Raw genomic sequence first — 12,712 nt, 5'->3', positions numbered from 1 at the left:
ATTTGAAAAGCATGGAGAGAGAGAGAGAGAGAGAGAGAGAGAGAGAGAGAGAGAGAGAGAGAGAGAGAGAGAGAGAGAGAGAGAGAGAGGAGAGAGAGAGAGTATTTTCTTTTTCTTTTCTTTTTAATTCCTTTTAATTGTTGTAGAAAAGAAAATTAAAATATTAAATAATCAGGGGCAAAATCGTCTTTATAAAAAAGTTCAAACAAAATCGGACCAAACTCGCAACAAAATGAAAAGTTTGGACCTCTGGTGCTACTCCAAACTTTTTTGGACCAAAGTGACAATTTTCAGCTAACCACAGGGACCATTCGTGCAGTTTTGTCTAAAAGTTTTGAAACCACATGGACGATCCGTGATGTTTTTTGAACTTAGAGACTAAACTTGATATTTTCGAAAACCACAGGGACCATTTTTGAAGTTTTGTCTAACTTTTAATACAATTTTATGTATTTCTTTTATTTTAGACAAAATATTTTAAGGTATTTAAAAAGTATTTTAAGTAAACTTTTTCGTTAAAAAATATTTTTAGCGAAATATAAATACTTTTTTATTTATATCCGTTGTAACTTTGTTTAAACTATCGAGATAACATTTCACAGCAACGGTTAGATCTTACAAGTTCAAACAAAATTTACCCGTCCACTATTTCATGCACCAATTTGAATTTCAAAATCAAAAATTTTCTAGAGCCGTGTGAGGGGACATAAATTTAACTTTTCCAGATTACAAAACACTAATTTCATACCCAAAACAACAAATCGAATCGTACGTCATGCATCAAAGTTGAGCGTACATTGTATTCAATACTTTTAGCTCTTGAAAAAGTATTATCCTATCATCCAAGATTTTATAAATACCCCTTTCTTCACTACAGTTTCACTCTCTACTCCAAACCCTAATCTCCCTCTCTCTTCTACATCTTTGTCTCTTACCCCTAGATTTTTCGTTCCTTCATCTCCATTTGAGAATGCGTGAGATTCTTCACATTCAAGGTGGCCAATGTGGTAACCAGATTGGTGCCAAGTTTTGGGAAGTCGTGTGTGCAGAGCACGGCATCGATGTCACCGGGAAGTATACCGGAGACTCTGAACTCCAGCTCGAGAGGATCAACGTTTATTACAATGAGGCTAGTGGCGGAAGGTTTGTTCCACGCGCGGTTCTCATGGATCTGGAGCCTGGTACCATGGACAGTCTCAGATCTGGTGCTTACGGACAGATCTTCAGGCCTGATAACTTTGTTTTTGGCCAGTCCGGCGCTGGTAACAATTGGGCGAAAGGACACTATACTGAGGGTGCTGAATTGATCGATTCGGTTCTGGACGTCGTTAGGAAGGAGGCCGAGAACTGTGATTGCTTGCAAGGTATATATTCAAATCTGGAAGTTTATGCGCGTTTCTGCTTTGTTATCTTCTATGCTTTTTTGAATTTTTGTATATTGCTCTTTGAAATGACAGATCTGCTTCTTGTATGTATCATATGTTGATTATGTGAATTCATTTAGCGATGTGGTTTAGATTTGTTTTCCTATGTCTAAGGCTCGACCTTCAAGGCGTTTTTTCTTACTTGTCTAGATGGATCATGAGAAATGGTTGTTTTGAAGTTCGAAATTCTATGTATATCTATAATGATAGAAATTCTAGATCTACTGTCTACATGTCCTGTATATACACTTTAGAGTAACTATATTTTATGATATCGTGTGACATCAGTTAGCAAATTGTTTTAGAGTTGGTTTTATACCTTGTATGATGAATGGGTGTGAATTTGGGGTTGGTTTATCGCATCTATATACTTGTCGTTGTTTAACATAATTGCGAAATTGTTTTGATTTGTCATGTGCGTTGGATGATTGATGAGTGGTTTAGAAGATAGAGTATTTAATCATCAAATTGACTGCAGGTTTCCAAGTTTGCCATTCCCTTGGTGGTGGAACAGGATCAGGAATGGGAACTCTTCTGATATCAAAGATCAGAGAAGAATATCCCGATAGAATGATGATGACTTTCTCTGTATTCCCTTCTCCCAAGGTTTCTGATACAGTTGTCGAGCCCTACAATGCCACATTGTCTGTCCACCAGCTTGTTGAAAACGCAGATGAGTGCATGGTTCTTGACAATGAAGCACTCTACGATATCTGCTTCAGAACACTCAAACTCACTACTCCAAGCTGTAAGTTCTTCCATTTCCTTTTCCTCTTCCTTTTTTCCTTTAGTTTTATTAACAACTAACCAATTTTTTTCCAACAGTTGGTGATCTTAATCATCTCATCTCTGCAACAATGTCCGGAGTCACCTGCTGTCTAAGGTTTCCAGGACAACTCAATTCCGACTTAAGAAAACTTGCTGTGAATCTGATTCCATTCCCGCGTCTCCACTTCTTCATGGTCGGATTCGCCCCTCTCACCTCCCGTGGGTCCCAACAATACCGTGCACTAACCGTCCCGGAACTCACCCAACAAATGTGGGACTCCAAAAACATGATGTGTGCCGCCGACCCCCGCCATGGGCGCTACCTCACCGCTTCCGCCATCTACCGTGGTAAAATGAGCACCAAAGAAGTCGATGAACAAATGCTGAATGTTCAAAACAAGAACTCTTCATACTTTGTGGAGTGGATCCCAAACAATGTGAAATCAACTGTTTGTGATATCCCTCCAACAGGGTTGAAAATGGCATCTACTTTCATTGGGAATTCGACTTCCATTCAGGAGATGTTTAGGCGTGTGAGTGAGCAGTTTACTGCTATGTTTAGGAGGAAGGCTTTCTTGCATTGGTACACTGGTGAAGGTATGGATGAGATGGAGTTTACTGAGGCTGAGAGTAATATGAATGATTTGGTGTCGGAGTATCAGCAGTATCAGGATGCAACTGCTGATGAAGAGGGGGAATATGAGGAGGAAGAGGAGTATGAAGAGGAGGCGTAGTCTGTTGTATTATGTGGGTAATGTGTATTATGTGGTTGTAATCTCAACTACCATTTATCATATTTCTAGTTGTTAGCTGTGGAAACAATTTAAAAGAAAGCAGATGTTTATGCTATGAATTACTGGGTGATTTTTGTTCCACCTAAAGAATCTTGGGTTACTGTTTAATATGGTTTGATTTATGTTTGCGTAAGCTTTTTGCCTTTCAACCTGCTCTCCTCATGTGTCGTGTAGATGTGAATTCGTTTAAGCACTAGCACATCTTGGTCATTTCCTAGTGCCAAAGAACCATAATCATTGTACATTCTTGCAGGTCACCATGGTGAATCTTTAATGACAACGTAATCTTATTGCCACATGGACAATAAATGTTGATGTTATTTTCAAATAAACTCGAGCAAAATGATGCAACCGAACATCTTTCCGGAGGCCACCATGGTTTTATGTTTGTTATCATAAAAACAAATGAGATTGACATGTAAACATGTAAGGCTAATCCATCTTCGGTTTTACGTTTGTTATCATACGGCAACAAGATTTCTACTAACAAATGAGGTGGATGGATGTGTAAACTCAAGGGTCATTAGACTAAAGTTGAATGAACCATTATACATTATGCTTAAAAGTTTAAATGTTGTCGGTTGGGAAAGGATGTCATGCTTTAAGCCATTTTCGGGGATATCTATGTTATGATACAAGTGTCGGTTTTGAAAAAAAAAAGATGAGATTTGGGGGATACAAGTTGAATGAACCATTATACATTATGCTTAAAAGTTTAAATGTTGTCGATTGGGGGAAGGATGTTATGCTTTAAGCTATCTTCGGAGATATTTATGTTATGATACAAGTGTCAGTTTTGAAAAAAAAAATAGATGAGATTTTATGCCATCGGCTCTAAACGATATTGTTTTTTGAACATGAAGAAATAAAGAAGCCATTGCGACTCCATTTACTATTTGTACATGTTATTATTATTATTTATATTTTGTATTTATAATATAAAAATATATTTTCTTCAATATCATTCAAAAAACGTTCCGATTACCTAGTATTCCACAAATTTGTAACCCAAGATTCCATATTTTTTTGAAATGAGAAAAATCCACCGAAACAAAAAATACTATAGATGCAAAATTTAAAAGATGAGTTAATGTTTTTTTTTGTTTTCCATTTTTTCATCTATGAATTGTTAATGAACCCATCACATCCGTCGACTCTACATAATCGAATATTTCTCTCACGCCTTAGTTCTATTACAAGTTATCGAACCTATGAATTTAGAAAAAAATATAGAAATAAACGAAAAATGGGAATGGATAAATAATCAAATAATAATGTTTACCTATATCTCAATTGGTCAAATTCGAAGCACATGTCACCTTTCAATGAATGCACAAAAAATTGAAATAATGAATAATATTATTCAGATTTTGAGACGAAAGAACTCATTTTCTATCATTATATACAAATCTCTAATATTTCGAAAAAATTGAACTTACTATGCGTAGTTAGAGATAAAATAATTGAGAGAAATTTCTAAAGAATATTGTGAAAAATGAGTGGTAAAAAACGACATAAATTTGCTAATTTTCATTATAAGAGATTCAAATAAGGAGCACAAAAAGTATAAAAGAAGCTTCGAAAAAATTACAAGATATGATCTCTAAAGTCTCAATTCCAACAAGTTAAAAATACGATTTTTTTTATTTCTAAATGGTTGATTATGAGATATTTTGATTTGTTTTTTTTTATTGAATTGAATTATGCATATTTCGATACATCTAAAAGATCCATAAAATAGTTTTTTTTTTTTTTTTTTTTTTTTTTTTTTTTTTTTTTTATACTTGTTCCATATATGTTTGCTGTGAATCGAATCAATGTTTTAAAGAAACCTCAATTAAGTTATGTTATGGAAAAAAACACTCTTGCGTTTTTGCTCTCCTGATGAGAAAGCATTCCGGCTCATTTCTTAAAATACTTCAATTGGTACACGCAAGAAATATGCCAATTCAACTGTTTTTTGTTCCATTTTCCGTGGAGTAAAATTCTCATCAGTCCGAGTTAATGGAATGGCTCCGTGGCCTATGATATCCATATAAAGGACACGACGAACATAAATACTTTCTTTCATTTTTATTCTGAAAAGCTTAATATCTTTAATAAAAAATCAGAGGAAGACCCAACAGTTTTTTTGCAAGAAATCCCCAACAAAAGATACACATTATTCCACTACCCAACAGTTTTTTTGCAAGAAATCGATCATAACCACTACCTACATTCCACAAAATTGTGCACCATAAATAGGAGCTAATAAAAAGACCCACAATTCCGTATAATAGAAAGACATCACAATTCCTTGTGGAAAAAAATTATTTCCCGAGACAGAAATAAAAATACCAAATTTCTACCAAGATAACTCGATATTCCAACCAACAAGAATCCCAATGAACATTAAAAAAGGATAATAGCCCAACAAAAACTACTTGTTTTTCGAACCCCCGTTATAGGTTCTATCCATATATGTTCTGATCGACAACTCATACTTGATCCAATTGATTTTTTTGAATCGGGAGAATGCCCAAATGAATTAGACTTTAGTCCTTTTTTTTCCGAAATAACTCGCATCAAATAGCGGTAGTTTGATGTGATCATTTAGGAGTAATTTATTAAATTCGTTAGATCTAAACTAATAACACTCATACTTATCTATCTATTTTTGTGTTCCGAAAAAAATAATTAATAAGTTGGAATATCTCATAAATCAATTCTATGTGAGCGGTCAAATTAGTGAACAAAAACTTACTTAATTTAAATGGAAAAAAATGATGGCGAGCAGACAAGATGATGTACTTGGTATTGTCAACCTTTTCGCGTCTAATAATACAATTTAATCTAAATGGACAGGGGCGGTTCCACTATGGTGCCCATAGTGGCATCGACAACTCCTGTTTTTTCGAATGCAGTGTAAATTTTTTTATTTTTTTTTATTTTTCTACTATTGTGCTACTACGTAAAAAAATATGCTGTCAACAATGCCTAGTATGAAATTCTGTGTCTGCCCCTATAAATGGAAATGAGTTTCTTGAATACTCCCTATGTTCTATGTTCTATAGGTATGTGTGATCAAGGTTATTTACGAGGATGATATGTATTTAAATAGATGTGGTTTTTCAAGGAAATGCTTCAATATTGTGGGACATGATTCTTCGATCGTCAATAATCTCAAAGACAAGGTATTGATCTTGATAAGTTTCACGTTAAAAAGGTTGGAGATGGGAGTCTTACATGTTTCAGAAAGGAAGTGTGTTTTGGAGATACAAATTTAAAAACTCGATTTCCTATAATCAAGTCTAGATATGAGAGTCTTACGTGTTTTGGAGCTTACTCATTTCTGGGAGGAAGTGCATATTTAGGATGGGAGTCTTAGCATTTGAGAGCTTTTGAATCAAGTCATGTTAAGCATTCAAAATGAGTTTTGGAGCTTACTCATTTATGGGAGGAAGTGCGGACTAGGGATGGGAGTCTTATGTATTTGAGAGCTTTTGAATAAATTCATGTTAAGCACTCAAAGTAATAGATGGTAGTGGAGTTTTGACGATTCAGACGAGTTCTCAGTTTATTCGACACATGCATATATTGATAATTTCACATTGATTTTTGAACAATTGCGCATGAGATGGAATACTTGGATTCGTGTTAACATGACGTTTGCACGTTAATAAAATTCCAACAAAAGACAATTTTGACAAGAAAGGAATCGAAGTGGATAATGTTTATGTGATTTACATGTAGAGGATCTTCAACATCTTTTTTTCTTGTTTTTGGTGGCTAATTCTATTAGGAACCAAATTGCTGGACGGTGGAATATTGATAAACCAGATCTTTATAGTTTATCGGATCTTTTTGCATGTGAGGAGCAATGCAACCTTATCGTGTTGCAAAGAAAATGTCTTGTTGTTATTTTGATTTCTACTATGTGGGTATTGTGGAAGCATATGAACACCTAGATGTTTGGCGATGTTAAGCCTTCAAACGCTCTTATATTCAATTATATTTTAACACAATCGTTTTTTTAGATTTCTCATATGAGCTCTAAGCTTATCGTTAATTGGGTAGCTTGATTGCAAAACCCAATTACTACCATTTGGTCTTTGTAATATCTTTTCTAATTCCTTGTTTGTTTTTAATTGGATTCTACCTTTTTAAAAAAACCATGTTTGTTTTCATTTTTCTTTTAATTGTATTCAATAGACAATTGTAATTTTTTCGGTTTCTCATTAGATCATTGGAATAAATTTCAAACGGGTTAGCTAATTTACATGACATCTATTTTGAAATTCAATATGACTTGGTTTGTTTATTCATGTCTGTGTGGATATGACATTGTGTCCACTCTCATATTTAATATATATGACAAAAATTTGGCGTTATATGAATCCAAAAAAATAGAGTGTTATTTACTACAATTAAAATATAAATGACCTAAGGAGAAAATTTAGTATCGTTGGTTATCATTTTATAGTATTAACCTTATTTAAAAAACATCACGTGTACATAATATATTGCTCTTTATAGAAACATCATTTGATATCAACTAGGGGTGAGTAACAGAAACGGTTACCCGTCTGTTGAAAACCGGTCCGGTTCTAGCTCCTAAAGTTTAATACCGATTGAGAGCGGTTCTTGTTTCAATTTTAACTTTGTTTTTGAAAAACCAGCAATTTGTTGCAAAATTATACGTATGAACGATTAAGTAAATGGTAAAGATGATGCCCGTCCAAAACAGTAAACTTGAGGGACTTAAATAAGCAAAGATAATATTTGGGATCCAAATTACTAAAAGTATTAAAGTTGTAGGTATAATATGCAACTAGCAGAAACTTCAAGGGATATAACAAACAATTGAGAATGAAGGTATCAAAAGGGAAATCGCCGAACAGGAAGAACGAAGGGGCCGCAACCAGCACCTGAACATGGCGAGCAGATCAATCGCTTCGATTGGTAGTTCATGGAAGCAGTTGTCTTTTAACTTAACCAAAAGAACCTTGAGCACATCTACGCCTGCTTCTGCATCGCCTTCTGCTTCAAACCCTAGTACATCAGTTTCAAAATCGAAAAGAAAGAAGAAGAAAAACTTGTTTGAGGTGGCCCAGTTTCTTCCTAATTGGGGAATCGGTTATCAAATGGCTAAGACGCACTGGTCTGGCGTCGCTTATCAGATCACCAAGATTAATCTCTACAAGGTCTGTCTTCCCCCTCTCTCCGCTTATCTCTCGCTAATAGATTCAAATCGTGTCTATTTTAGGTTTATTGGTATGTTGTGATGCATTGGGGGTTTCTTTTTTGAGAGGGTTTTGTGTTGTTAGTTACTTCCAAACAACGAGCTACACTTCCACTTGTGCAGAATCGATATAATCTATCTTGCATTTCAAATGTTATTCTATTCTCACTGAAAATTCTGCTAACTGTTTGTAAATTTGTTCTTTTTTCAGGATGGTAAGCATGGGAAGGCTTGGGGAATCGTTCACAAAGACGGTGAGTTCTGAATTCTCTTTTGGTGAATGTTACATTTTTTCCTAGTTTGCACTAGAGTTTTTGTTTTTGATGGGTTGATGAATGTGAAAAAGTTAAGGATAGTGATGGGATGCAATACATGTTCTTCACATTTGAATTCAATACTCAAACAGAAGGATTATCACATGCTTGATCATATCAATTAGTTTAACTTTGTCCTATTTTAGTGAAATTAGCTAAACATAAATGACCAATTTGATTATAACTGATATCTTTTATAGTTTATATGATTATGAGAGTATAGTTATGTGGTGCTAAAACAGTGGTGATTATGCAGGCATAGCAGCTGCTGATGCTCCAAAGAAAATTAGTGGTGTTCACAAGCGTTGTTGGAAGTACATTCCTAACTCAAATAAAACTCAACAAATCATCACACCAGAATCTCAATCAGAAACACAAGTTCAAAATCAAACCACATGATTATTAGTTACCCTATTATGCCAACTTAGAGGATCATTTTCTTAGAGAAATCACACAAGCTTAGATGCAATTGATGTTTCCTTTTCTTGAAAAATCTTATTTTTATCTTTAATCTTTTGCTACCAATCAGGTTGCATGTTAAACCTCTTTTTCATGTTCCTACATTTGGTATTTATCAAAGTCTCAAGCTTTGCTTTTGATGGCATTGAAACGTTTTAATCTATCTGCTTTAAGTCGTATGCTCTATGCTAGTTGTGATGTTTGTTACTACTTACTATATAATGTTTGTTCTTTGAGTGATGATTTCTAGAACCTATGGATTTTAATTCAAAACATTTCTCTCTTGGTAAATAAAAGTAATAAAATACCTTAAGACAATGTCAATGTGTTTATAAACCAAATATCTAAATTCCTCATAACACATTGTATGTGTAACAATATTTGAAGTATTAAAAGTAGTATGAATCCATTCTCATATTTAATATTACCACCCCAATATAAACTTTTCATAAATTGCGGATTTAATGATAAATATACTAAAATGTGTCACAAGAATATTAATAGGTATTACGTACATACATACAACATAAAAAACTCATCTGATAAAATAGTATATTTTTGTCACATAATTAATAATAATCTCTCAATCTAATTACATGGGAGCTTCAGCATGATCAACACCTGATGATTCACTGGAGATTGGACCATTGGCGGCTGAGTACGTGGATGGAGATGAAGCTTCTCCAGAGCTTAAAACTTGTGACATCATCACACGTCGTGCCATTGTCTTTTGTACCTTGCATAATTCCGGCAAATAAACTCCTGAAAATTTAAAGAATCATATATATAACAAATTACAAATCATTGTTTTTCTTTCACTTATTATATTGTTGTCTTGATTGACAAAATAAAGTCCAATTATCGCATTTGATTATTAGAGGAAATGTTTGTTGGTTGTTACCTTCACCTAATGCCAAGTTATAGTAAAGATCAACAATGTTGGGGCAATTTTGGTGACATTCGGTGGAGCAAATCTTGGTAGTCAACTTAAGGTCAAGGAGGGAATCTGAAGATATTCCAATCGTTTTTCTATCAACCCCACATGCATTGATGCAATCATCGCTCTCAATTAATTCCCACATCGCTTTCACAACAATCTCAGATGTCTTACACTGGAAATCAATTCCACCATTGTTGGACTCGTAATTCTCCAAGACACAACGCTTCCCAGAAGATGAAATAGAGAAAGAACACATTCCCACTGGTAATTCCTCACATATAATTTCACCTACACAAGCAAAAATTATTATTTTTTTTTTGTTTTTTATATATAAACCGGAAAAACGACAAGTAAAATAAAGGTGAATTTACCAAAAGCTCCTTGCAGGAAGAGAGTGAAAACAAGGAATAGGACCAATTTCATTTTTGGTGTGGTGAATGAACTAAGAAAATGTGGTGTCTTTCTTTTGTTAAACAGACAAAGATTGGTGGTTTATATTTGATGTTGTGGGGTTTCTCTTTATATATACATTTGAAGAGTAGAATTTAGTCATTTAAATGGCCATGAAAATATAAAATAACATATTTAAGATTAAAAGAGGGGTGCATACGTTGTTTCGGACCTTGATCAGCATAATGTGAACTACTTATTTGACTTCTATTGACAAGAAGAGGGGTGTGTTGAAATTTGAAATGACAAGTGTCCCTAAATGTCTCTTTCCAAAGTTGGAATGCAGAATTCTGTTAAGGATGTTTATGAAAACTACAAAATTGCAATATAAGTGAACGCAATTATGTTTTCTTTAACAAGAATTAAATTCATTTGAAATGTCCAAAAATCTAACTTTTTCTTATACATCTTCCAACAAATATGAATAACAAGTCAGCTACTTCCAAATTCCATTTATTCATATCTTCATTTTAATTAATAACAACAAATATGAATTTTTGTTTTTGACTAACTAAGAGTGACAAATGATTACAAGTTATATTTTACAATGTGTGAAAATGGAACATGGGTGATGACATGAAGTGGAGTTGAATGATCATTCAACTTTTCAATAAGGATTCGATAGAGAGAATTAAATGGTGATTATGATTGAATATTTGTTTAATGGGTTGTGGTTGTTAAAAAGTGAAGTAGACGAATGATACAACAATCCATTAAATTTTATAGAGACCAATGAATTATGGATGCTCTTATAATAATTTATGTTCCAGAAGATATGGCTTTGGTAACAAAATGAATCACAATTAGAGAGCAAAGTATTATATGATGGACATCATTGCCAAGCCCAACACTACTTTGTATATACTAGTAATGATCACAAATGACAGTTTATGGTTACCCGACAACATTTTTACATAAGATTTAATTATTCTGGACTAACGAGCTAACTCCACCATTTGATTTCAAATGACATAAATCTAAACTCAATATCAATTTAGATTTTTTCATTTGTTGAATTTTATAAATAATGAATATACAAAGAATCATTAGAAAACTATATTACATAATAATTTAACCTCTTTAATAGAACTATTTACGAAACAACTTTAAAGAAGTCTCCAATGTCTTTTTACTCGTTAATTTACGGTGTGAATGTATATGTAAATATGAAAAGGATCAACCATTGTACGTTGGGTTTCTTTTACCACTAAATCAACTCAAGAAGACTCCCTTATCTTTTTGCAATGTGTACATGTATATATTATAGCCTACAATAACTCATCCAGTCATTCAAACACATACGCTTTCAATACTTTCTTCGAAGGAAAAATAAGAAGAAAAGATAAATTAAATGGCGTTCATTCTCTTCCTTTTATCGTCACTCCTTCTCCAGGGAGCTCTAGGTAAAACCACTATCATCTTAATTAATATATTTCTTACAATCGTTTCCAAATCGTTTCATAATGGAATCTTCTTTTCATTAGGTGAGATCATCTGCGAGGAATTACCTGTTGGATTGTGTACCTTCTCTATCGCTTCTTCAGGAAAACGATGCATATTAGAGAATTACATAAATCACAACGAAAACATGGAATACCAGTGCAAGACCTCAGAAATCGTTGTCAAGAACATGAACAACTGGATCGAGAGTGATGAGTGCACGAATGCATGTGGAGTTGACAGGAAATCTGTAGGAATCTCTTCTGACTCTCTCCTTGAGCCTCGTTTCATTGCCAGGCTTTGCTCAGGTTCATGCTATGATAAGTGCGCCAACATTGTTGATCTATATCACAACTTGGCCATTGGAGAAGGTAAGTCTTTGAATTCTCTTTACATAAACTTTTCTCAAGTAATTAGCTTATTAATTGATCTTAATTTACAGGTGTGTTTCTCGAAAACCTGTGTGAAGTTCATAGGAAGATGCCTCGTCGTGCAATGAGTCAACTTCTAAGTTCTGGAGCAGCCTCGGGTCCCGTTTCTGGTGTAGATGGTTTGATCTCTATGGCAGAAGCTCCATCCTCTGATGAAAATTTTGATTCTGCCGCATATGCTCCTACTTCCATATGAATGTGTTGTTGATTTATGTCATGAATTTCTTTTGGCTTACGAAATGGTTGTATAGTATGTACAAACAAAAACTTTCATATATAGATATTTGATTATATAAATTACATGCTTTTGAAAAGTTATTATTATTATTATTATTGTTATTATTATTATTATATAATGTTTTTCATATAATTAAGAGGGTCGGGTTTGGGCAACAATTTTGCAATATCGAACCACATTGATCTCTTTTTCCATTTGGGTTATGTTTTGATGGGTTTTTGAACTACCTTTAA

The 12,712-nt window shown here is 33.8% G+C and overlaps 4 protein-coding genes across 4 annotated transcripts; 3 read left to right on the top strand and 1 right to left on the bottom strand.

The window, feature by feature from the left end:
• The first annotated feature begins 875 nt into the window (after positions 1-875).
• Positions 876-3,119, top strand: LOC145074420 (tubulin beta-1 chain-like). Its single transcript, XM_079020800.1, has 3 exons — positions 876-1,364; positions 1,903-2,172; positions 2,250-3,119. Exons 1-3 carry the CDS (start codon positions 971-973, stop codon positions 2,924-2,926), a joined length of 1,341 nt encoding a protein of 446 aa, XP_078876926.1. The 5' UTR covers positions 876-970; the 3' UTR covers positions 2,927-3,119.
• Positions 3,120-7,834: 4,715 nt separating this feature from the next.
• Positions 7,835-9,125, top strand: LOC145076742 (uncharacterized). Its single transcript, XM_079022537.1, has 3 exons — positions 7,835-8,169; positions 8,419-8,461; positions 8,778-9,125. Exons 1-3 carry the CDS (start codon positions 7,900-7,902, stop codon positions 8,918-8,920), a joined length of 456 nt encoding a protein of 151 aa, XP_078878663.1. The 5' UTR covers positions 7,835-7,899; the 3' UTR covers positions 8,921-9,125.
• Positions 9,126-9,253: 128 nt separating this feature from the next.
• Positions 9,254-10,197, bottom strand: LOC145076740 (uncharacterized). The gene is made up of 2 exons (XM_079022536.1): positions 9,882-10,197; positions 9,254-9,742 (listed from the first exon to the last, which is right to left on the bottom strand). The coding sequence occupies exons 1-2, from the start codon at positions 10,174-10,176 to the stop codon at positions 9,573-9,575; spliced, it is 465 nt and encodes a 154-aa protein (XP_078878662.1). The 5' UTR covers positions 10,177-10,197; the 3' UTR covers positions 9,254-9,572.
• A 1,524-nt stretch (positions 10,198-11,721) lies between these two features.
• LOC145075486 (uncharacterized) lies at positions 11,722-12,437 on the top strand. Its single transcript, XM_079021718.1, has 2 exons — positions 11,722-12,181; positions 12,253-12,437. The coding sequence occupies exons 1-2, from the start codon at positions 11,722-11,724 to the stop codon at positions 12,435-12,437; spliced, it is 645 nt and encodes a 214-aa protein (XP_078877844.1).
• Positions 12,438-12,712: the final 275 nt, after the last annotated feature.

This window comes from Lactuca serriola, chromosome 9 (genome assembly GCF_051521515.1).
Source record: "Lactuca serriola cultivar US96UC23 chromosome 9, Lser_US96UC23_V15, whole genome shotgun sequence".
Taxonomy (NCBI): Eukaryota; Viridiplantae; Streptophyta; class Magnoliopsida; order Asterales; family Asteraceae; genus Lactuca; species Lactuca serriola.
Note: the sequence above shows the minus strand (reverse complement) of the source record. Positions and strands in the feature narration are given on the sequence as shown.